We start from the raw sequence: 25,859 nt of genomic DNA, 5'->3' as shown, positions 1-25,859 counted from the left end.
TTAGCCTCTGGAATTTGAGAGACGGTTTCCACCAATCCGATCCACAGGGATACCAAATCGCCTTTTTGGATGATCTACTACTTTCCTGTAATAAACCACGTAGAACATTTCTAAGCTGAAGTCCAAGTTATTAATTAATGACTTTTGCTCCTTTATTTCTTGCAGATCTGGGCACTGTCTTTGGGAGTGGGCACACATATGATAGTTACCTTTCATCAGTGCCCACTATATGCCAGACACTATCTCTTATCCTTTCAACATCTGTTAAAGTGGGTATACCTACCTCCATGTCACATCTGAGGAATCAGAAGCTTAGAGAAATTAAATGACTTATCCAAACCAAACAGTGCAGTTGAGAGTTGGGTCTTATTAGCATATCAGTTTGCTAGGTGTTTAGCTTGGGTAAGTCCCTTCCTCTCTTCAAATCTTGGTGTATTCGTTTGATAATAGAAGAAGATTGAAGTCTGTCAGTGGTTTTCCCCAATCTCTGCCTCAAAATGGTTCTTCAAGGGAAAAATGGTAGTGGGAGAGGAAAAGTGCTGATGCCAACATTGAATGTGAAGTGCATCTCTCTTGTCTTCCCTCAGATTTTACCCAGACACACTTGGTACACAATGGTCTATGTCTGTTACATAGTCTCTGTGCCAAATACTGTTTGGAAAAAAAAAGCTTCATTATTACAATAAAGTTTAGGGGCACCTGGGTGGCTCAGTTGCTTAAGTGTCCGACTTCAGCCTAGGGCATGATCTTGCCGTTCCCAAGTTTGAGCCCTGTATCGGGCTCTGTGCTGACAGCTCAGAGCCTGGAGCCTGTTTCAGATTCTGTGTCTCCCTCTCCCTCTCTCTGTCCCTTCCCCACTCACACTCTGTCTCTCCAAAAATACATATTAATATAAATAAATAAATAGATAAAAAATTTAAAATAAAGTTTAAAAATCCTACAAGAGACCTTCTAGCTTGTACGTTCTATCAATTCTCTCTTTAGAAAGAAGAAACATCTTAATTTGATTTGTTATTGCCATGCTTTAGTTCTATCAAATCAAAATCCTAATGGAGAGGTCTCAGAATGCTCAGTACATGACTTTCACTGGCCATGGAGCTGTGAGAAGTTTTGAGTCTTCCTAATGAAGATAGAGACAACTTAACCAATTTTCAACAGCTTAAAGAGTTAAAAAGATTTGTTCAGAACGTTTTGAACAGCTTCTATTCTAATTATTTGCATTATATTGTCAATATATACTACACAATTTAAACACCAAAAATTAATGAAAATTTCAATATCTATTATTTTTTCCTATTATCATTGATCATGTAACTACTATATATAAGGTTATTTTTGTGGCTGTCTTGGGATTGATAAATCAGACACAGCCTTTGCTTTCGAAAACCTATAACTAAGTACTCACAGATGGGTAATGATTTAATAAAAATAAGAAGAAAAATCTCTCATTTTTATTGATGCCAAATTTTTACCTTATCAGCATTCCTCATATCACTATTAGGTAAATAATTTATTTAAAAACTCTGAAAAGTATAGAGAATAATGGAAACACAGGGGATTTTTATTGCTGTGTCTTACATATAAAACATTGTATAAACACTGCTTGATTGTAATTAAAACAATAAATTTGGTGGTAATTAATATTTACCTAATGCTTTGTAGAAGCCAGGTACTATGCTTTGTACTGTGTAGACAAAGATGATAAAAATGGACATTGAACCTGATATGGATCTATTCTCAAATGATATTGTAAGAATGACGCCATGTTATGTTTTTTTTTTTTTTTTACCTAATTCAGCCTTCTTTTCTGTTGATTAACATTCATCTTCATTTCCAAGTTGGCCCTTAGTTTTGCTAGTCAATGCAGGTAGCATTGTTTGTATGATCTTTATAAGGCTGTCTGCTAGACAACAGTTTGCTCAGTGGGGAGAAAGCTGAAAAAAACATGTGTAGTGCTTATCCTTAACCTAGACATACCTCTGCCTCTATTCTTCAGATTTCTAAAAAACATACCTTCTTAAGGGACTTCTGGGTGGCTCAGTTGGTTTAGTGTTCGACTTCAGATCACGTTATGATCTCACAGTTAGTGAGTTCCAACCCCATGTCAGGATCTGTGCTGGCAGCTCAGAGCCTGGAGCCTGCTTCAGATTCTGTGTCTCCCTCCCTCTGCCTCCTCCCCACTCATTCTCTCTCTCAAAAATAATAAACATTAAAAAATATTTTTAAACATACCTTCTTAAGAGGTGTCTATCATTTGTACTTCTGGATTTCTTGACACTACATTGGCTACGTATTTTTTGACTTGATAATCAATGAGGAAACATGTTATCTGTCAAATTAGCATAAAATTAATGATAAAGCATCATAGGGAAATTATGTAGATCAGCTGTACTTTAGGTATTCTGATGTAATTATAAATAATTACTGTTGAAAAAAGAAAATGTCTATTTTTTATTTTGTTTTATTCATATAAGTAAATTTATAGACTTTTATTTTAAGCAATTATTTTCCTTGTGGTAGTAAGAACAAGACCTCCTCAAAGATGTTCACACCATAACCCACAGAATCTATGTCACCTTACATAGCAACAGAGACTTTGCAGATATGATTAATAAGGACCTTCAGATGAGAGAATTATTCTGGATTTTCTGGGTAGGCCCAATGTGGTCTAGCCTCCTTAAAAGTGGAAGATGATTGAAGAAGAGTGGGTCAGAGGGCTGCAAACTGAGAAGGACTTAACCCACCACTCCTGGCATTGATGATGAAGGAAAGGATCAAGAATCAAGGAATGCTGTGACCTTTAGAAGTTCTCAGAAGAAAATGAGAACCTCAGTCCTACAACCAAAATGAACTGAATTCTGCCAACAACCTGAATAAGCAGGAAATGAATTCTCCACTATCGTCTCCAAGGAGTGTGGACTGCTGACCTCTTGACTTCTGTATCCAGCTGGCAGATTGGGCAAAAGAGAGCACAGAGCAGCTATCAGGGAGAGATTGAGAGGCTACACAGTGGCTAGCAATAATCATACGGCTACACTTAACTGAAAAGGAGACAGAGAAAAGTGGTATAGAATGACATATGGGGACTGTTGTATAGGACTTCTGACCTATAGAATTATAAGATAATAAATTTGTGTTGTTTTAAGTCCAGAAGTTTAAGGTAAGTCATTACCATAGCAATAAAATAGGAATATGTTTGTCTGATTTAGAGTTATGTCTAAGGGCAATTTGTTTATATATATATGTATATATATATATATATATACATATATATATATAAAACAATTAGACTGATGCAATTTTTACTCTTTGAACCCTTCAGTTCTTTTACTGACTACCCCACCATAACTCCAGGAAAAGGGTAAGAGAGAAGCCATCTCAGGGTCAAGGAGAGTGCTCAGAAGTCCCAGACAAATAAGAAGAGGAAGTGAGAAACCAACCCCTTCCAGGTGTTTAAAGGACTGGTTGAGAAGGGGAAGGAAACGACAGCTGGGAAAAAGAGTAGTGCCACACATGTGAACTGACCTCCCAGAGCACCTGTGGGATGGATGGTGGCAGGAAAAGTAACACTTCTGCTTTTTAATTTTTTAATTTATTTTTAAAAATTTATTTATTTTGAAAGAGAGAGAGAGAGAGAGTCGCGCATGAGCAGGGAGAGGAGTCCATTGTGGGGCTCTGTCTTACGAAGAGTGAGATCATGACCTGAGTGGAAATCAAGGTCTGGAAGCTTAACCGACTGAGCCACCCAGGCGCCCCTGCTTCTGCTTTTTTAAAAGACAACATGACAATCTATGCATCATTATAAATTAGAACAGAACATTTATTGGTTCATAGTACCAAGGCATTTTTTTTCAAAAATAAAGGTCCAATAAATGTAAAGAGGATTTTTTTTCTTTCTTTACCACAGTTGATCTTTTTCTGCTCAAGCAAATAGGAGGCAGCTGTAGAATGGTGGAAAGCAAAATATTTTTTTTCCTTCCTTCTTTCCTCATTCCATATGCTTTCCTTCCATCCTTTTCCCAAGATTTGATTAGCAACCAGGACATGAAAGACTCAGATTCTATTTGATTCTTCTACTTATTGATGGTGTGAGCATTTGTAAGACGTTGTCATTCTGAGCTTGTCTTTCCTTTTTGATAAAATTTAGATACTTCTTGCTGTCTATCTTCCCAGCCTGGTTATTTATTTAACATATTTATTTGTTAAGTAATATTTTATTGATTTATGCACAACCATATGTATTTGTTCTCTGCACTGGGGATAGAGTGATGAATATGACATGCATTAGCTGTTAAAGCTCACATTTTACTTGAAAAAAGCTAATGAGGTAACACACCTGAAATCATTTTACACATTTTAAGTGATTCTACTATTCTTTCCTATAAGTCCTGCCCACTGGTTTTCAAACAATTTGTAGTTTACCATTTCTACAAATAAAAGCTTTATAAAAGAGATCAATGCCTAGAATGTTAAGTGAAGAACACTCTCAGTAAAGAAGTGCCCCTTCTCCATATATGGTGGCCCCTGAAAGAGCTTCCAGAACCACATAAGGCTGCTTAGAGCAGAGTTTGAAAACCCCTGGCCAAGAGTATAAGAATGTTTTTGTTCTAGCCATAGATCTGTAATTACTTTGATTCATTTGCTAAAATTTGGGATACGTTTCAAATGCTCACATGTACCTTGAAATCAAATAAGAAAAATAAATAAAAGAAATATATATGAAAAACCATGCAGTATTTACAGTTTTTAGCAATAATACAAATGAAAACAATTATTCCCATAAAGCAGATAAACCAACAACATGATCATAGCTCAGTAAGTTAAGTAATTTCTACACAGTCTCCATCCATTTAGAAGTAAAATGGCAAGCTAGTATTTATCTTAACATTTTTGCTGATAAGAAAAATATGTCCAAGTACTACACTCTATGACACATACGCTTACAGGAACAAACAGTGTATAAAACATAAATAGTAAGATAGTGAAATAAGTGTTCTTAAGACCAAAGGGAAAACTGTACTTTCTGACTACCTAGTCCCTCTTGTGACAAAATAATGGTATGACATGGTTTATCTAATCTACCCTTTTCCATTCTAGAAGATTCTGAAATAGTTTAAGGATACAAAATACCTGCCAAACTAATACAAAGAGAATGGATTGGTCATTTTAAATACAACCTAAACTTCACATTGAAATATACTTCCTGTATAAAATAGGATTTGTTAAACATTTACATTCTTTGATAATTCACTTTCTGAAAAATTTTTTACACCCTAAAATAGCAGTTAGAAAACTTGTATTTAAACTTTTTATTGTGAATCACTTCACACATACAAAATAGTCTATAAATTTATCTACGTTCAGTTTAAAGAAAAATAAAATGAACATTCCTGTTGGCACCAAATTAAGAAACAATATAACCGGCCCTTGAATTCCCCAGTGTTCCTGCTTCCACACAGAATATCTTTCATGGTTCAGTCCCAGAGGTAATCTATAGACTGAATTTTGGTCTAATAATTCTCTTACTTTTCCTTATAATCTGTATGTATTGTTCAAAACTCTCTTGTTTAGTGAGGATGGTTCTAAAATTTTATTTAAAGAAATAACATATGAATTCTTCTTCTTTCAGCAAATATTTTGTGTTTTAATATTTGTCCATGTTGATACATGCAGTTTATTTTCACTATTGTATAATATTTTATTATACTAATTAATACATACAACAGTTTATTTAGATATTCTATCATAGACAGAAAATTGAGTTATGTTCTTTTTTGTCATTATGTACTAGTCAGCTGAAAATTTTCTTATAGATGACTTTAATGTACACTTAAGGATTTCTCTAAGTATATTTTTAGAAGTAGAATTGTCAGCTGTGCCTGTACTTAATTATATTACATAGTACCAGACTGTTCCAAAGTTGTTATAGCAATTTACATACCTAAGAGCCATGTATGACAGTTCCTATTGTTTCAAATCTAGGCCAACCCTTGCATTGTCAGACTTTCAGTTTTGCCATTCTGATGTATTTGTAATTATATCTCATTGTGGTTTTAATTTGCTTCCTTTGAATAAGTTTCTTGCCTTTTCATTTGTTTATTGGCTATTTGGATTTCTTCTCTTGGAAGTGTCTGTTCAAGTCTGTTGCCTGTTTCCTATTGGTTAGTTTTTCTTTTAAATACTGATTTGTAGGAGGGTTACAACTACTCAGAATATTAGATTTTGTCAGATGCAAATATCCTTTCTCAATTGTGGTTAGTCTTTATTGTGTCTTTTATGAAAATCTTTAATGTTGTTTTTAAATTTATCAAGATTTTTACTTTTTATTAATGATTCCACTCTAATGTTATGAAGGTATTCTCCTATTTCATCCTACAATCTTTTTGTAGTTCTTTCACATTCATGTTTTTAATGCTTTTGAAATTATTTTTTATTTATGGAAGGAGACAAAGGTCATTTTTTTTATTCATGACCAATTATTTATAAGTGTTAGATTCACCTTAAGTTTCATGGAAATTTCTTTTGCAGTTTTACCTAGAATTTTATTGCATCTAAGGTATAAATAAGTTTGGAGAGAATTAAAATTTTTATGATATTGAATCTTTCTAAAATCTTTTACTAAGGTTATCTTTCATGCCTTCTCAATAATTTTTTAATTTTCTCCATAAAGACGTTTCATGTTTATTGGAATTGTTGTTGTGACACCATATAAAAATATGTGCTGTAGGTTTTTCAACAGGTGTCCCTTACTTGGTTAAAAAGTTTCCTTCTATTTCTATTATCAGTTTACCAGTGATTTTGATCATGAATAGATGTTTACTTTCATTAAGTGTTTTCATGCACCTATTGGGTGATGTGGCTTTCCCTCTTCAATCTGTTAACTATTTTTTGTTTGTTTCTTTGTTTGTTGAGAGAGAGAGAGAGAGAGAGAGAGAGAAAGAGAGAATGAATCTTAAGAAGGTTCCATGCTCAGTGTGGAACCCAACATGGGGCTTGATCCCATGGCTCCAGGATCATGACCTGAGCTGAAATCAAGAGCCAGTCGCTGAACTGAGCCACCAAGGCACCCCTATTAACTGTGTTAATTGTCTTTCCAAAGCAAATCAACCTTACATTGTATTTTTTTTTCAACGTTTTTTTTTTTTTTTTTTTTATTTTTATTTTTTTTTTTTATTTTTGGGACAGAGAGAGACAGAGCATGAACGGGGGAGGGGCAGAGAGAGAGGGAGACACAGAACCGGAAACAGGCTCCAGGCTCCGAGCCATCAGCCCAGAGCCCGACGCGGGGCTCGAACTCCCGGACCGCGAGATCGTGACCTGGCTGAAGTCGAACGCTTAACCGACTGCGCCACCCAGGCGCCCCACATTGTATTTTTATGATGAACCCAACATGACAATGCTGTATTGTCTTTTTAATACATTATTAGGATTGTTTTGCTGAATTTTTTGGTAGAAATTTGTATCTACAATCATTAATGAGGTTGTCCTATAATTTTTTCTTGTTCTCTCCATATCTGTATTGGCGATCAGATAATGCTATTCTCATGAAATTGGTGATCAGATAAGGCTATTCTCATAGCAACAGGTTTGCACCTTCATTTTTGGTTATCCTATTGTTATTTAATTACATCATGGTAGGAAAATGTGTTCCATTTGATAACCAAGGCCTTAAAATTTTAAGGCTTATTTTGTGAACTGGAACTTCATTGACTTTAATAGTTGTTTCATGTGAACTTAAACATTTTCCCCCAATTGTTGACAGCATTTACTGATCCTGCTTATGATTTTGAGTCTCAAGAAAAGAAACAAGAATCAGAGTGTGGAGAATGATCCCTAAAAACAACAGTCTGATTTGCTGATATATCTTTTTATTTATTTTTTTTTATTTTTTATATGTTTATTTGTGAGAGAGTGAGAGAGAGAGAGAGAGAGAGAGAGACAGAGACAGAATGTGAGAGGGGAAGGGGCAGAAAGAAAGAGAGACAGGGAGAGAGGGAGAGAGAGGGAGAGGGAGACAAAGAAGCTGAAGCAGGCTCCAGGATGTGAGTTGTCACCACAGAGCCCAACGCAGAGCTCAAACTCACTAACTGCAAGATCATGACCTGACCTGAAGTTGGATGCTTAACTGACTGAGCCACCCAGGTGCCCCTGATTAACTGGTACATCTTAAAAGCAAAACAAAATGCTAGGCCCTATAAAGAAGTACATGCCGGGGCGCCTGGGTGGCGCAGTCGGTTAAGCGTCCGACTTCAGCCAGGTCACGATCTCGCGGTCCGGGAGTTCGAGCCCCGCGTCAGGCTCTGGGCTGATGGCTCGGAGCCTGGAGCCTGTTTCCGGTTCTGTGTCTCCCTCTCTCTCTGCCCCTCCCCCGTTCATGCTCTGTCTCTCTCTGTCCCAAAAATAAATAAAAAAAAAAAAAAAAAAAAAAGAAGTACATGCCACTCCAGCAACTTTGAGTAATATGCAAAAAGGAAGGATATAGTAATGGCTAACAGGGGATGTTCTTTTAAATAGTTCAGTAATTTAGATTAGTAAAACATAGAATGAAATTACTACATTATAAAGTTTAGATGAATATAGTAGCCAAGCTCCAACATGAACCCCAATAATACTACCATAATGCCATCTCCTTCCATACTGAGAAGGGTTGACTTCTGTAACCAACAGCATATTGTGATTAATGTGTGACATCCAAAGCTACATCATAAAAATATTATAGCTTCTGCCCTGCTTTGTTGGCTCTCACACTAGGGAAGTCATCTGCCATTTCCTAAGGACACTCAGACAGCCCTATAGAAAGGTTTATGTGGCAATGAACTAAAGCCTACTGCCAACCACCAGTGAGGAACTAAGACTTCCTGCCACCAGCCATGTTGAGTGGGTCCTTTTGGAAATGGATAATCCAGCTGTGGTATAGCCTCCAGATGACTGCAGCCCTGGCCAACTTCTTCACTGTAACCTTTGGAGAGACCTTGAACCAGATGCATTCAGGCAAATTTTTCTAGATTCCTGATGCACAGAAACTATGCAAGAACATAAATGTTTATGAATGTCTTAAGCTGCTATGTTTTGGGCAACTTGTCTGCATAGCAACAGAAATCTTACAGTGAGATTCGAAGTGCTCTGGCATTCTACAAGAGATCACATTCAATTTAGGGGTTCCAGGACAATTTACAGAGCACGTGGAAGCAATAAACAAACGGTGGCCCCTGAATTCTGCAATCTTGGCTATCACAATTTAAAATTAAGGTATAGGATTAATAAATTACTATAGGAGGGGGTGCCTGGCTGACTCAGTCAGAAAAGCATGCCACTCTTGATCTCAAGGTCATGAGTCTGAGCCCTACATTGGGGTTAGAAATTACATATGTACATACATAAATAGAAATGATTATGGGGGGACATATATAACTATACAAACTTGGAAGGCCTGATGTGGGAGGACAGTGAAATGAAGGACTCGGCAAAGCCTTGTAAAGAATGAAAAGGGAAATCATCAACGTCCACAGAGTCATGTTTAAAACAGGCAATTGGTCTTTTAAATTCAGATTCCAGGATATTAGGATGAAGGACCACAACCAGTGAATGATGATGTAGCTTTTAGGGGCTAATACATAACATCCGGAGTCCACATTCAGAAATAATAGAGAAATAAGATATGATCAATGCATGGATTTCAAAATGTCATTTGTACCAGTGATCAAGCTGAATATAGGATGTGCCTTTATACCTGCTTGTGAAAGGGCTTCTTTATATTTATTTCCTCCTTGGATCCGACAGATTTATATAACTAGTCATGGTTATCTAGTTACAACAGGAAGAAAGGGGATTAACTGAACATTCTCAATTCCTCCTCAAAAATTGGCCTATTAGGTAAATGGCTACTTTCTCTTCTGGAAGCAGTGGATCAAGGGGAGGGGGGGGGACAAGAAGCCAGTGTTTCCTTAACTAGAGTCCTGTACATGGAAATCTGAGGCTTAATAAATGGGATATGTTTAGGAGGATGGAAGAAGGTGCTACTTTGCTTAGCAGAAAGTTGATGTATGACTTTTGGAATTCTATTTCAAAGTGGTAATTCAATTTTAAATGGATTCCATTAAATTTATGATGATGGCACTGACTACACATAATGTCACCTTCGAAGTATTATCCCAGGGAATGGGTGTATGAAGAGGTGTTCGGAAACACACCATGAGCACTGGAATAAATAAGACTGAAGTCACTGTAAAGTAACACAGGCATGCTTGATTTGGAAACTGCTGTAAAGTACTAGGCCAAGGCAGAGAGGACCTTCATTTGCTTGGCTAACGAACCTCTTTGAGGGTCTAATGAAGCTTTTGGAACTTCAACCCAGCAAATAGGTTTACACAAAAATGTGTTCTAGGATTCTCTTTCTTGGGGAGAGTGGGTGATATACATATCGAAATCTATACATAGAATCAATTATTGGCACTTTGGAGAAAATATTTTAAATATATGAGTTAGACTAGGGAGCAAAGGCCAAAGGGACTGTCTCAATCTGTGGTGTTGAGCTGCAGTGATATAACAGTTATGAGGAAAATGGCCCCAGATCATTTTGATAAGAGCATTTCCTATTGTATAGCCAGGCTTTTCAATTAGGAGGAAGGAAACATGCAAATAGGGCACCATACTCTGCATCATTTTCCTGTGTTTCTCACTCTGAAATGGAGCCCATATTGAATTACCTTCTTTGGGCATCACCAAATAAGAGCTGGAAAGAAATAGCAAAAATTATGAGATCCAGGCTGGCCTAGGTCTGTAGTACTGTTTTGCAATTAATTAGGAAGGAAAATGAAGTGTTAGGATTTTTATCTTTAATCTTTGGGACTATCATCAAGAAAGGCAACTGTATCTGACAAAATGAAACCACAGTTGCTATTCTCAACCATAGTCTGATTTTATGTCTGGCTCAGGATAGAAACTCATATATCATTGGCAAAATTTTTCTAAAACTATTTATTTAATGTGTACATTGTAAGTGAACCTTGCTGTTCTGGGCCTTGGAAATGTGCCTTTTTCATGCAGAAATTCAATTTCTTCATCAGAAGCTGCTGCTTACCTAGAAATTCATTAGACTTGGAGTTAAACAATCTAGTGTTCCAGCTGGTAATCTCAGGAAAATCATTTTGTCTCCCTGAAAATATGCAAAGAAAATGGAGATAATAATATCTTCTTAGGGTATTATAGGGGTTGGAAAAAAACCCAACATATACCAGAATGTTAATTTTTTTTTCTATCTCAGTTTCAGCAGTGGCCTCAAAAAGCTGAGGGAAAAACAGAAGTAGGTGGCAAGTATTTCCTCTTGCATTCCAAAGTGAAATGCTAGACTCATGCAGTATTTGTAAAGGGGTTTCCTACAAACTGATTTTCCCAACTTGAATCCAATAAAAGGACTGAGATAGAACAGGTGAGGAAGGAGAATTTCTGTGGAGTGAGTTATTGGAGAACAGTGTTTTTTTCCCTCCTCTTATAGAGGGAAGGCTTCAAGAAAGCAATTTAGACAGCTTGACATAAGCCCGTGGAAGCAGGCAGGCCTGAGAGAACGATGTCAGTGAAATCTAAAGAGCAAGACTCTGTGACAATTTGTTCTAGGCAGAAATGAAGAGATGGTTCTATAAGGACAGCTTCAGTTTCAGTGACCGGAATCAAGGGCATGGGTTTTCTGTGGTGGAGATGCAGAGAAAGTAGTGGGTAGAGTTGGCCAAGGTTAATTATAAGAGGCATCTTCCCTGAGGGGCTTGCTGCCAGAGGTGATGGGTCAGGCGACCTCAGTAGGAGGCTGGTGGTGGTGTTAAATGAAGAGGCTGAAAAAGGACGATGAGGATGAGGGGCAAACTGACCTGCCTGGGGAGAGACATTGCAGGAAGCAAGGGTGTCTATATCAATGTTCCCAGAGGGAGTTAAGTGATGACTTAACAAAAATCAACTTTGAGCATTTACCGAGGCCAGAGAGTAATAAAGCCAGGTCATGATAGTATCAGTCACATCAGATTTTTCTTTATCTCTCTGCATTGCCATCCCTAAGACTGGGGAGGCAGAAGGCAGTCCACTGTATTAGGGGAAGGGGTGAGGATAAACTGATGACGAGCAACCCCCTTCCCACTGCAGCTTTACAGCATGAATGGGACCTAAGCTGGGGACAGGAGAAACTTCAATCATATTTATAATTCAGGCTAAGACATAAGAATAGTTATTTAAATGACTGAAATATGGTTGTTTTTCTAATAAAAGTAACCAGGGGGGTTTTTATTATTTCATTGGGACCAGTAGAGTTGTAGCACTGCCTTTGTTTTTATCCAAGTGGTACGAAACAACTCCTACTGAATGGGTGGTGGGTGCATGTGGGTGGGAATGAAAATGTTTTTCTGAGTTTGTCCCATGGAGTCCTTCTCTTTGAATTAAGTGGTTATAATAGCAGTGTACTGGAGCAAAGTTTATTGACCTGGATCTGTACAATGTGTATAATTATGCTGGGTTATCTTCTGTCTGCTTGCCAGAGTCAATCTCTGCCTTGTCTCATTTGACATCCAGTCTGGGAGGTTAACCTCTTTGGATCACATAAAAATTCCTTTGCTCTCTGGGTTTGGTTTGGGGTAGGCAATGGGTAGTGTTGTAAAGAGACTGGAAGTGAGGTCAGGATAATTTCCCCTGCCTTGCAAGGTCACTTCCCTCTGACTGAAGGTCACTGATTCTTTCAACCCATCTGTATGGTCTTCAGACCAGTGTATAAATCCATTATGATTCCCCTATACTCAGTCTTTTGTAAAAAGTGTTGTGAGCAAACCCTTCTTCAATTTTCCTACTTTACATATGCTGCCTGTTTCCTCCAGAAACCCTGACTGGCCCAATAACATTATTTGCTTTGCTGACCTCAAAATATTAATGAGAGAATGCAAGCAATAACAGTTGTAAAAATGTTTATAATAAGTAAATGCAGAGTATTAGTATTGCTTTTTTTCCCCACAAGGTATTCTCAGCATTGTGTGAAGGAGTGAGGAATTTAGAGAAATTCCAGGCCAATTTTAGTATATCTTCTATTAAAGGGTCAGACAGTAGATGCTATTTTGCCAGGGATATAATCATAGCTGCTTTGTTTTACTTGCATAAATGAGAAAACCATTCATTAACTTCAGGCTTTAAACAAATGAACTGAATTAGGAAAATACTTTGGTCTTCAAAGCATAATTAACTTTGCCCTGAGAATTAAAGTAATTTGCACATCCATCTGAAAATGAAGCTGGTGTCAAGTTGAGGTGGAAAAAAAGTTAAGCATTATACAAAATAGAACCAATAGTTTCTTTGCTTCATTTTAATATGATCTGACATAGACATTGTTCTGTTTGACTTTTCCTGATTGTTTTTGTTTCCCCCCAATCATTCATTTATCCTTCCATTTCCATCTCTTATGAAGTTTTTCATAAGCAGAATTTAAAAGTGTTCTTTCATAAATATTTTACAATAATTGAGAATAAAGTAATACATGTCATATGCCTGAAAGTCAGTTTTTAAATATGGAGTCATACACCAATATAATTTGGGGATCCATAGATGTTGGAAAATGTTACATCTTCAGTTTCATTACCCTCTTGTTAAAATATGAATAAGAATGCAGGGAACAAATCACAATACCTAGACCTTTGTCACAAATAGAAATCACAGATACATTCAGATCATACTTCAGCCATTGTAGAAACTTTGAAATTGCTTTTATGTTCAGCACTACTTGAAATGATTGTTGTTTTTTAGACTTGTCTCTAAAGCAACTTATTTTATATGTTAACAAATAAGCCTATATGTTGTTATATTACTAATTACTTTTACATTTTTCTAGTAATTCTATTTCTATGTATGGTAACCTTTGAACTCTTACAAATACTATCCACTTAAAAACAATATTCTGAGAAGGAGTCCATAGGTTTCACCAAACTACCAAAGTGGCCCATCACCCAAAAAAGTTTATGAATCTCTGGATTAAGTAATGAATGAAATCTTGGGGCTACCGTATGAAAATAGATCTCATACCTATGTCCTTCTCTGGGTGAACATGAGAAGGTAGAGAATGCATGCTTGAGAGGAAAGAATCTTGATACATACACATGAAAACCAGAGGGGTTTATAAGCAACAAGAAAGTGTGTTAAAATAATATGCTAATTCACAATTTTGTGAAAGCTTCAAAAATAAATAAGGAAGTGGTTAAAGCTACTTGGATTAATCGACCAAAGCTATTGTATCAAACACAACAAAAGACCAGCAATTAACCTTATATGTGGCCTCCCAAGCAAAATTACTATAATTTTTATGGATTTTCTTTTTATAAAATAGTTGCAAAACTCTGAACTGTGTCTTTTTATACTAAATATGTGAAAATATTCATTTTTCCCTGTCACTTTATTATACATATTTCAATGATAACAATGATTTTTGTAATGGATGATTGAAAAATTTATTTTATTTTACTTTTTAAATGCTTATTTATTTTCGAAAGTGAGAGCATGAGCAGAGGAGGGGCAAAAGAGAGGGAAACAATCATTTCAAGTAGTGCTGTGCTGACAGCAGAGAGCCCCACGTGGGGCTTGAACTCATGAACCAAGCATGAGATCACGACCTGAGCAAAAGTTAGACACTTAACTGACTGAACCACCCAGGCACCCCAGATGATTGAAAATTTTAATCTTTAATCTTCAGTTATCATTACACTTTGAAAAAATCTAAAATTATTTTTCTTTTAAAATTTAAGAAGGTGTAGATAAATATTTTATGCGCGAGCTATTACTTATTTCCCATTATTTTCCACCGTTCTAATATATAAGACAAATTTAATATTTACTTTGAGACTAAGAGCAGGAATTCCTACTAAAAAAATAAATCCTGAAAAAACCTCACAAGATGTGCCTTTTGAATTTCATTTGAAAGACTAAGACATCAACTATTGAAAAAAATTATAAAATGCATAAATAAATTACATCTATAGGAAAATTGTTAATGTGTATAGGTCATTCTAAATAATTTTTTAAAATTTTCTAATGTTTATTTTTGAGAGAGAGAAAGAGAGCATGAGTGGGGTGGGGTAGAGAGAGAGGGAGACACAGAATCTGAAGCAGGCTCCAGGATCCAAGCTGTCAGTACAGAGCCCGATGTGGAACTTGAACTTGTGAACTAGGAGATCATGACTTGAGCGGAAGTCAGACGGACACTTAACCGACTGAGCCACCCAGGCGTCCCCTAAATAAATTCTACATAAAACACTCCTGACATTGAAGGTCACCTTTGTTGCTATGCCACAGAGTAGAGAAAAGTCTTGTCTCTGATTTTAATTCCAGATATGAAACAAGGTAAAATGTCTAGATTAAGGGAGCTCCTCAACTTTTCAAGTTCATGGGGAAACTCTCGTGCAAATGTATTAGTTCTACTTAACCCATTTCCAACATCTGGAAGTAGTTAGAAGTGAAGAGAAAGGTAGAAAAAAAGAAAATAGATAATTATGATTTTTGACCACGTAAGATCATCAGTTGCTAAAATCCTTTCTGGCTTTCAGTGGATAAGACCTTCACAATCTAGCTTCAGAGATACCTTATAAGTTTATATGGGTTTTGCATTACATTTTGAACACAGCATCCCTGAGTAGCCCCAAATCTCTTTCCCAATTTCATTTCCTATCCTCTTCCTTATCTCTATCTGATATTGAGCCCACACCATGCTATTGAGCCTTCCCAAGAACATGCTCTGAATGTTCAAGCCTGTAAACCATATCGTACATGAGTCTCTCTTAACAGAATAATTGTTCTTAATCCACTTAATCTTTCAACAGCAGTACTAGTTATTTCAGTCAAAGTTTGTTATTATTGCTAAATATGAAAAATCTTTTTTTTTAGCATTTCTGGACAATTCTTGAAAAACACCCACCGTCTCCTTAAATAGTGATTGTTTCTGTTCTATTTTGTCCCCCTACACTCCCATTAGGTTAATTTATAGGTTACAATTTCTCATTCTGTTATCTATCTCTTTTGACATTCTGAAGTCATTTCCTCAGTCTTCTCATATGATGAATTTATTTATTCTTTTGCCAGATATAATCTGCTATTTCTTGCACTGTGTAGTTTTTTTTCCTTCAATTTATCATGGGATATTTTAGACATTGGCCAAATAGAATAGTATAGTAAGTTCCCAGGTATCTCTCAGTCTAAATCAACAATCAGCAATTAGGCAAATCTCGTTTCATCTGTTCGGTTCTCATTCCTGTACTATTTTGAAGCAAATCCAAAATAAGTACTTTTTTTTTATAGTGTAATATTGGTTTCAGGAGTAGAATTTAGTGATTCTAAGATAAATACTTTCAATCAAATTTTTAAATGAGAATCTCTCTCACTTTTAATGTAACTGCAGTACCATTTTCATATTGAAAAGTATGCAATAATTACTTAAAATCATCAAGTAGTGCCTGCTCACATTCACAATTGTTTCTCACATAAATTATTTTTTAAACAAATCATTTATTTGAATCAGTACTCCCCCAAATTGAGACTGTTTAATAAATGCCTTATTCTGCTTTAATCTTTAGGATCCTCTTTCACCTCTGTCTCTTTTTTTTTTCTTCAAAACCATGTAATTTATTTACCAGAGAAACTGGATTGTCTTGCAGTTTCCTATAATCTGACTTTTGCTGTTTTCATCCCTGTTGTGTGTCTGAAGTGATTCCTCTGTCTTTCATATTTCCTGAAAATCTACCTACTAGGAGGATCTAGAAGCAAAACTATTCTGTCTATTCAGTGGATTTTTGCCAATTTAATACGCACAAGAAGAGTATATCAGTAAAGTTTTAATATGCCTTTTTCTTATGATAATGGGTGGCATCTTTTCATGTGATTTGCATCATTTACATCTGTTTTTTCAGGAACTATTTTTACCTCATTCTTGAGCATTGTTCTTTTTCCTCTCAATTTTTAAAAGTTCTTTATATATAATAAAATTGTTAACACTTTGATGTAACTTATAAGCATTTCTCTAATTTATTATTTTTCTTTTTACTTTGCTTTATGATACCTGTAGCCATGGAAACTTAAAAAAATGTAAACATCAAATGTATCTAGTTTTTCCTTATTTTTTTCCTGAGATTTTCTGGATTTTGCATCAGAATTTGGAACACTTTATCTCTGAACAGAACTCACCAATGTTTGCTTCCAGTACTTATATGGATTCATCTGTTTTCCCACTTAAATTTCTGATTCCTTTAGAATTTATCATAATGTATGGTTTGAGAAGGGATCAGTTTTATCTCTTTTTTCCATATCTCCAAGTCATTTATTCAGAATCTATCCTTTCACTCAGTAATATGTGAGGCTGCTTTTTAAATAAAGTTAGTGTCTATTTCTTGAATTTCTGTTCTGTTTTTGTTGTTTTGGTGGTGGTTTTATCTTTGGTCTATCCATGGGCTATTATTATACTACTGTAAAGAAAGGAAAATATTAAAATATTTAGTAGGGCTCTTCTTTCCTCTTTCTTTGGGATTTTTCTGTCTATGCTAGTTTCTAATTTTTTTCTAATTAATTTTGTAATCAATTTAGGTAGATCCAAAAAGAACCCTGATGGTATTTTTTATTGCAGTTAGGTTAAGTTTGCAATTTAACTTAAGAAGAGCTGCCATCTTTTCTGCTTTTGAGTCTTTTGATGCCAGGAACACAGTGTGAGCCTCCATTTGTTCAATCCACTGTTTGCATTTCAGCATTATTCTCAGAGGTTTCCTCATATATGCTCGTATATGAACATTTTTAAAATTTTTATTTAAACTCCAGTTAGTGGAAATATAGGGGACTATTAGTCTCAAGCGTACAATATAGTGATTCAGCACTTCCATACAACACCGGTTTCTTATCAAAACAAGTATACTCCTTCATCCCCATCACCTATTTCACCCATCCCCCCACTGCTTTCCCCCTCCCTGGTAACCACCAATCTGTTCTCTACAGTCAAGAGTCTGTTTCTTGGTTTCTCTCTCTCTCTCTTTTTCCCCCTACATTCATTTATTTTGTTTCTTAAATTCCACATATGGGTGATATCAAATGGTATTTATCTTTCTCTGACTGATTTATTTTGCTCAGCATAATACTCTCTAGCTCCATCCACATAATTGCGAATGGCAAGATTTCATTCTTTTTTTATGGCTGAGGAAGGAGCTTTCTTTGTTAACTGTATGCCTAGGTACATTCCTATTTTAATGCAATTATAAATGAGGTCTATCTTCTATCTGACCTCTGCTGGTAATATAGAAGTACTATTAGCTTTCTGTATTTATGCACTTTGCATTTTAATCAAAAGGGTTTTGTTGTAGTAGTTTTTCCATTGATTATCTTTGTTTTCCAGTTTCTCATTTGTAAATAAAAATAATTTTACTTTTTTCTTTCCAATTCTTATGTCTCTAAATGTTTTCTCTTGTCTAAAGGCATTTCTAAATTATAGTAGAAATGATGGGTGTGGTTTTCCTATTCCTCGCTTTAGTAAAACTTCCCATATATGTCACCATTAGGTAAGATAGAGGCTTTGGGCTGAGGTGTATACATAAATACATATACACACACACATATGCACACACCATGTTAAGGAAATATCTGTCAGTTCTCATTTTGTTGTACTTTAAAAAATATAATAAATGCTAGATTTTGTCAAATGCCTTTTCTGCCATCTAAGGATATAATCATATGCTTTTTCTCCATTGCTCTATTTATATGATGGATTACATTAAAAGAATTCCTAATATTGAGTGACACTTTCCCGGAATAAGCCCAATTGGTTTAGATGTATTATATTTTTAAAGTTTTGGATTCTACTGATTAACTTCATATCTCTGGTTTTTGTACTGATATTTATAGATGACATAAATCTAAAATTTCCTTTTAAGAATGTAATGTTTATTATTTGAGGATCAATATTATATTTGTATCAGGAAATGAACTTAGAAAGTTTACTTTATTATGATCTGAAAAGGTAAGATAACCTTGGGATTATCTGATACCTTAGGATTTGGTAAAATTCTCATATGAAAATATCTAGATCTACTTTCTCTTGGCAAGCTCTTTTAAAATTAAAAAAAAAACTCCATGGTAATTGAATTACTTGTGTCTTTTGGGGTCAATGTTTGTAAATCATATTTTTCCAAAATTGTATCCATTTTCCAGGTCTTCAGTTTATTTGTATTCAGTTGAGCAAAGTAGTTCTCTTTTTAAAGATTCTCTGTTTTGGTGTTTCCATCTTGTCACTTCTAATTTTGTGAATTTACTTTCTACTTTTTTCTTAATTAGCTTAGGCTAACTAGTGGCTTGTATTTTTCTCAAGAAACACAGTTTTACATTTATTTTTTATACACTATGGTTTGCTTTACAAACATTGATTTCAGCTTTTGTTGTTATTCTTACCTTCTGCTTTTTTTTCTCATGGCTTTTCTTGACTTACTTTGCTGTTCTTTCTAGATGTTTTTGTGTGTCATTTTGCTTTACTTCTACTTTTAATTTTTATTGGTATAATGATGATTTTTATCTGATATTTGCTTTATGCGCCCCTAATATTGCATTTTCATTATTATTATCTTGAACAAAGCGTATAATTTTATTTTGTATTCCTCTTTGGCCCAATAGTTATTTAATGACATGGTTTATACTTTTAGGTAAAAATGACTTCTTGTTTTCTAGTTTTGTTATTAAGTTCTAGTCACACTGTGTTTCAGTCAGTGAATTTTTTTTAATATACTGTTTTTTAGAATTCCTAGAGGGTTTGTTTGTCACCTCAGATACGGTAAATTTTTTGAATACTCCATATGCACTTCAGAAGATGCTATATTTTCTATTGAAGTTCAGAGTTCCAAATAGATTTACAAATTCCATTTTATGGATTATATTGTATATGTCGTCTATAAATTTTAAATATATAATTGGCCTTGGATTTTAAGAAATGAATTAAAGTCTCCTATTCTTAATATGTTTCTTTCTATTTCCTGGCATTCCCTGTGGTTTATCTTTGATAAACATTGGTACACTCTTTTTAAATTTTTATCTATTTCTTTATTTATGTTTTTATTTCTTTTATTTTAGTTTATTTTAACGTAATTTTTCCTGGTATAACTTCTCCATTCTCTTATTGCCAACCTTTCTAAATATCTTTATTTTTAGTTGTGTATCTTAAATACAGAAAAGGGTTGGATTTCCCTTTATCAGCCAATCTGAAAATACTTGCATTTTACTTATTTGTTTAATTATTTTTAATGCTTATTTATTTATTTTGAGAGAGAGAGTGTGTGCATGCTAGCAAGTGGGAGTATGGGAGGGGCATAGAGAGAGGGAGAGAGAGAATCTCAAGCAGGCTCCACACTGCAAGCACAGAGTACCAGGTGGGGCTGGATCTCATGAACTGTGAGATCATGACCTGAGCCAAAATCAAGAGTTGGACACTTAACTGACTGAGCCTCTCAGGCACCCCCAAAACATTCACATTTTAATAGAAAAGTTACATCTATTGACATTTATTGACATAATCAGTATTTTTTGAATCTATCATATTGTAAATGTTGTATTTATATATGCCAATATTTTATATAGAGTTTTTCAATACTCCTTATTTTTTATGCTCTCTTTTTTTTATAAGAAAGTTTTAATTTCTTTCTTATTTTTTAATATGAAAATCTTGGTCCTTGCTCTCTTCAGTTGTTTTCTTTTATTCTTCAGTAAAATATTCATTAAACTTAGTTTGTAATCTTTTTTTCCCCTTCTTCTCCATGTTTCCAAGTAACTATTTGTAGTGATCACTTTGATTCTCAATTAATAGCCATGAAATAATCAAAATTCATTCTGAATTGTATATGCTCTCACTACTGTTCCTGAATTGTTAGATATTTGATGAATCTATATTGTCATACTATAATCATAGCACATGGCACTCTTTTCCTTGCAACCCTCATTTCTCTTAAATTATACAGTTATGGTCCCACCAATTCTTATCATGATATCTCTCCAGTCATTCCAGATGTCCAAAGAAACTCACTTAGTATCCTTCTACAAGAAGTGCTCATGGAAACAATATTCCCTAATTTTTTAAACGTTTATAATAGTTTATTTGTAGCCTTTATATGTGAAAATCTGTTCAAATGGGTATTAAATACTTGCCAATCTCCCTTTATTTCTTGCAAGCTGAGCTGTGTTAGATAGATTATATCTCCCAATATAGTCTCCTCTTATAATACTTCCTAAAGATATTGTTAGGATGAAACCTCAAAATGGATTATATGTATTTATGGTGTTGATGCAATATGTGTTTAGTATATATGGTGTTTATGCTATTATAAATTTATATTTAAATATTTACATATAACATCTATATATTGATTTTTCAATTATTTACTAGACTATGTTGCAAGATCCAGAAATCAAAAAAATAACATTTATTAAGAGGCACAAAATATTCTCCTCTAAAATTTCACTTATTCCTTGGATTTCCATGGCCTTCTTCATACATTGGTCTCTAAACATATCTCTTCTTGTTTTGCATTGTAATTCATTGTAAGTATTTTCATATTTCTTATTAGTATATGATTTCTCTGAGGGAAAAGACTATACTTCCCTCCTCTTTTCCACCAGAACCCAACACAATGCTTAGGACATAAGTTGAATTAATTTATATTTGTTTATTTAAAATAGGGTCTGGATTTCAAAACCTAGGTGAGGGATTATTTTCTAAGTACAGTAGGATAAATTATAGCCCCTAAGTGGTGGTTTTATTTCTTCATGTAGTTCTGAGACTCTCAGAACATAAGTCCAGCAAATTGCATCCTGTATGCTGAGTCATGGAGCACAGCAAAGTCGTGGAATCATGGACAAATGTGACAAATCCTAAAACTCCAAGTAAGCACGTAAGACAGGAGCAAAGGACATGGAAATGAGTGCATGAAAAAGTGGGGTGCCAGATGATGAAATTCTTTTCAGGGTTTGCTGAGGAGTTTTCTTTAATCTTTTAAGCAATGGGAACATTTCACCAAAACACTTTTGTGTTAAATGATGCCCCTGGTAGCAGAGATCCCCCCCTCACCTCCTAAACCTGTAATGTCTTATAATAACTACTTTACACGTGCATGCAATGAAATCTTCCTTAGGAAAGTATGACAAAAACATTCATACATACTGTAGCAGTCATTTTACTTCCTCAACAGTTATTTCCCAAATTATGCTATTAAACTAACAAGTTAGCTAAAACATTTAATGTTTACCTAATGTTTAGCTAAAACACTGAATGTAAACATTTAATGTTTACAAATATGTTTACCTACAAGGTTTTCATCATCTTTTCTTATGTGGAATTCTGTTTCTGGAGTTAGAGTGGCAGGATTAATAAATAAAAATGTTCCTTCTTCAAGAGTTCACTTACCTCTGTTTACCTTTATGATCGACAGAGCCAGCCGAGAGTCTGTCCAGGGGAGACCCAAAACCAGAGAAGCTCCTTTTCTTCTTTGTTTCAATTACATCATTCTCCAGAGACACAAGTTCATCAAGAAGCAAGAGTTTTGCTGCCAGGTTAGTGGCTGATTTCTCTTCCCTGACTGTGGGCGGTGACTGCACATCTATGACTCCAGAATCAAAAGCCTGTAGGGCAGGAGGGGGTGATTCCACTCATTCAGAAAAAGAAACCTCAAATATGTATAACCATCTGCCTTTGGCTTTTGCTACCTTTAGCTGACATGCCTGCCATGAAACTTGATTTCTTGTGGATTTATGCTCCCGAGAGAAAGACGTTTGGGAACAAAAATGCATAGAGATGAGGTATGTCCAAAAGCAATTAAAACAACAACAACACACACCCACACAGGAAATAAATAAAAATTTATAGGTCTGTCTCTAAAATTTAGTATATTAACTGAGCATTCTTTTAGACTCTTTCCCAGTAACAACTGCGTCCTTATCATTCCCATAGTGCTTTATCTATACTTCTTTCATCATTGTACGCATGACATTTTCCCTGTGTTAGATTGATTACAATATATTTGTATTGCTTATTAACTTGTGAATAACCTGAGGGCAATAACTGTGTCTAAACTAGTTTTTTATTTGCTCTCTTCAATGCTTAGGTCAGTGTTTTGCTCATAGTTTGTACTCAGTAGATTTCTGTATGTTTATGGAATGAAATTTGAAAAAAAAAAACAAACCTCACATTGTTTTCTTTTTACCTTTCATTCATACCTTATTGATTCAAGCTATTAAGCATCTGCTATGTACCAGCTTCTGCATCAGACCTGGGGGACACAAAAATGAACAAAATCCAGTCTCTGCTCTCAGGAAGCTTACTATCGCTTTCCATGTGATTTATTACCACATTGGGTTTTTTTTTAAATAGCTCATTTTATTTTATTTTTTTAGCACTGAACAGTATTCCATTGTCTGGATGCATCTTAGTTTATTTATCCATTCACTTCCTGAAGAATCTCTTGTTTCCAACTTTTGGCAATTATGAATAAGTTGCTATAAATATCTGTGTGCAAGTTTTTGTGTGGACGAAAGTTTTTATCTCCTTAGGTAAATACCAAGGAGCACAATTGCTGGATCATATGATAAGAGTATGTTTAGTTTTGTAAGAAGCCACTAGATTATCTTCCAAAGTGGCTGTACCATTTTGCATTCTCACAAGCAATAATACCACATTGTTAATGAGCGTCTACAGTGAGTCAGAAATATCCCAATGACTTTATCCTTTCATGTGAAATTTCTTATTTGTTTGTTTCACGTATTGGCACTTGACACTTCATTCAAGTCATAGAAGTGTGGGTGTCATTTATGAAGCCTGTCTTTTCCTTTCCTAAGCCCAATCACAGCATTTAAAAAAATGTTCCTATTAATAGTCTCTAGTCATTGTGGAGTCCAGGGGATATTACTTCTTTTCTAAGAAAGTGAGAATATTCCCCTGTGGGAAGAAATCAGCTCCAGGACCTCCTCCCTGCCCCCCTGTTAATCACATTCCTCCTTGTGCCAGACTCTTGCTCTTGGCAAGATTCTTTTTCTTCACTTTCTGCCTTTCTTCTTAGATTGTTTCCTCCATTCTCTATGTTCTTCATTTTCCCCAGTAAAATGAAAGAGTAGCATTTTCCAGCCTTTTCATCATTGGCCCCAGCAACTTTCTTGTGAAATACATATAGTCTGACACTCAATCTATTGAACCTCTTCTTTCTTAAACCAACCAAATCTATACTAAGTCTGGACAGTTCTTCCTGAAAAACCTCTCCCTCCTTTTCTCCCTCCCTCCCTCCTTCCTTCCCTTTCTACCTTCCTTCCCTCCTCCCTCCCAGAGAGAGAGAATCTTAAGCGGCCTCCATGCCCAATGCAGAGCCCAACAATGGCTCAGTGACGTCATGGCAGTGACAGTGAGGTCATGACGTGAGCCTAAATCAACAGTTGGACGCTTAACGGACTGAGCCACCCAGGCACCCCTCTCTTGCTCTGTTGTATTCTCATCAGTAGTGATTTATATCAGCTCCTCTTCACTGCTTAGTGTACATTGTTAATCATCTTATAACCTGCTTCTCTATTTTCTAACTCTCCCTTTTCTATTCTATCTGAATACTGCCATGAAGTTAATTATTCCAAAACACACTCCCATCTTGTAGAAATAAAATAAGAAATATCTCATACCTCTTGTTATTTGCATTGCAAACTCCACAATGTGTTCTAAACTCCTCTTAAAATCTCAACATCTACCACTTCCCTACAAAAGCTTGACAACATAGACACTGGGGAAGGGAAGGATGCTATTATGAGAAAGAAATTCTAAAGAGCAGGAGACAAAACTTTCAAAGGACAAAGATAGGAAATCTTTTATTATCTCTCAAAGCATCCTCCAAAAAAAATGTTATCATTCTTTCAACTGACACCCATACAAAACAGAGTTTTCTTCCTTTTTAAAGATATTCATGGGGTGCCTGGATGGCTCAGCCAGTTAAGCAAGCATCTCTGACTTCAGCTCGGGTCATAATCTCATTGTTCGTGAGTTTGAGCCCCATGTCAGGCTCTGTGCTGACAGCTCAAAACCTGGAGCCTGCTTCAGATTCTGTGTCTCCCTCTCTCTCTGCCCTCCCTGGCTCATGCTCTGTCTCTCTATCTCTCTCGAAAATAAACATTAAAAAATTTAAGATGTTCTTAATCCTCAGGAAAAAAAAATCATAGAACTCATATAAAACTTGTTCTTTGGTAAAATGCATTTGAGGCTCTCATTTGTTATTTAAGAAGTACAGAGACTATTTTCTAATAAGATCAAATAAGCCAAATTAATGTTTCTCTGTGTGGAGATGTCCTCACATTTCTTTTTATTTGTGCTTTAGTCATGGCAACAAGAAAACATTTGTACCGTAATACAAAGTTTGGCCAAAGCTACTCAGATTTTCACACGTAACACCTTCAAATTTCACACAAAAGCACTTCATCTTGATGTAATTGATTTAGTTAAAAATATGACTGAAATGATTATGAATTTTCTTTTATGCTTTTTCTCTTCAAAGAATACTAATACTTATTACTTCCAGGTTTTTTTTTTTTTTTTTTTGACATTCAGTTGGATTTCTCTGAATTTACAGTGAGGTCAAGACAGTAGAAAAAAATATCTTTTTCATCAGTTTTGTGTTATTAAGGCATCTATTTGTCAGCAGTATCTGCTTCTGACATTAGTAGAAATGGCTTATGATCATAAAAAATATATGGTCCCTTAAGCTAGTTTCCATTACCTCTGTTGCTACATCCACTGAGCGTACTTTTCCTGAACTCCATAGCATCAACGTCACAGCCAGAATAAAATGTGCATTTGCCAGTCTCCCGTCCAGCAT

At 35.2% G+C, this 25,859-nt stretch overlaps 1 protein-coding gene across 1 annotated transcript; it reads right to left on the bottom strand.

Annotated features, from left to right (window-relative positions):
• Positions 1-25,859, bottom strand: OSTN (osteocrin). Its single transcript, XM_047098952.1, has 3 exons — positions 25,761-25,859; positions 22,424-22,638; positions 1-85 (listed from the first exon to the last, which is right to left on the bottom strand). The coding sequence occupies exons 1-3, from the start codon at positions 25,857-25,859 to the stop codon at positions 1-3; spliced, it is 399 nt and encodes a 132-aa protein (XP_046954908.1).

This window comes from Lynx rufus, unplaced genomic scaffold, assembly GCF_022079265.1.
Source record: "Lynx rufus isolate CCGP_SWC_20201006 ecotype Redwood Valley unplaced genomic scaffold, mLynRuf1.p SCAF_5, whole genome shotgun sequence".
NCBI classification, from domain to species: Eukaryota; Metazoa; Chordata; class Mammalia; order Carnivora; family Felidae; genus Lynx; species Lynx rufus.
Note: the sequence above shows the minus strand (reverse complement) of the source record. Positions and strands in the feature narration are given on the sequence as shown.

Coding starts and splice junctions, on each gene's coding strand:
- OSTN (XM_047098952.1), bottom strand. CDS start 25,859: ATGCTGGACGGGAGACTGGCAAATGCACATTTTATTCTGGCTGTGACG. Junction 22,639..25,760: donor CAGTGGATGTAGCAACAGAG/GTAATGGAAACT, acceptor CCTGCCCTACAG/GCTTTTGATTCTGGAGTCAT. Junction 86..22,423: donor GATCATAAAGGTAAACAGAG/GTAAGTGAACTC, acceptor GGTTTATTACAG/GAAAGTAGTAGATCATCCAA.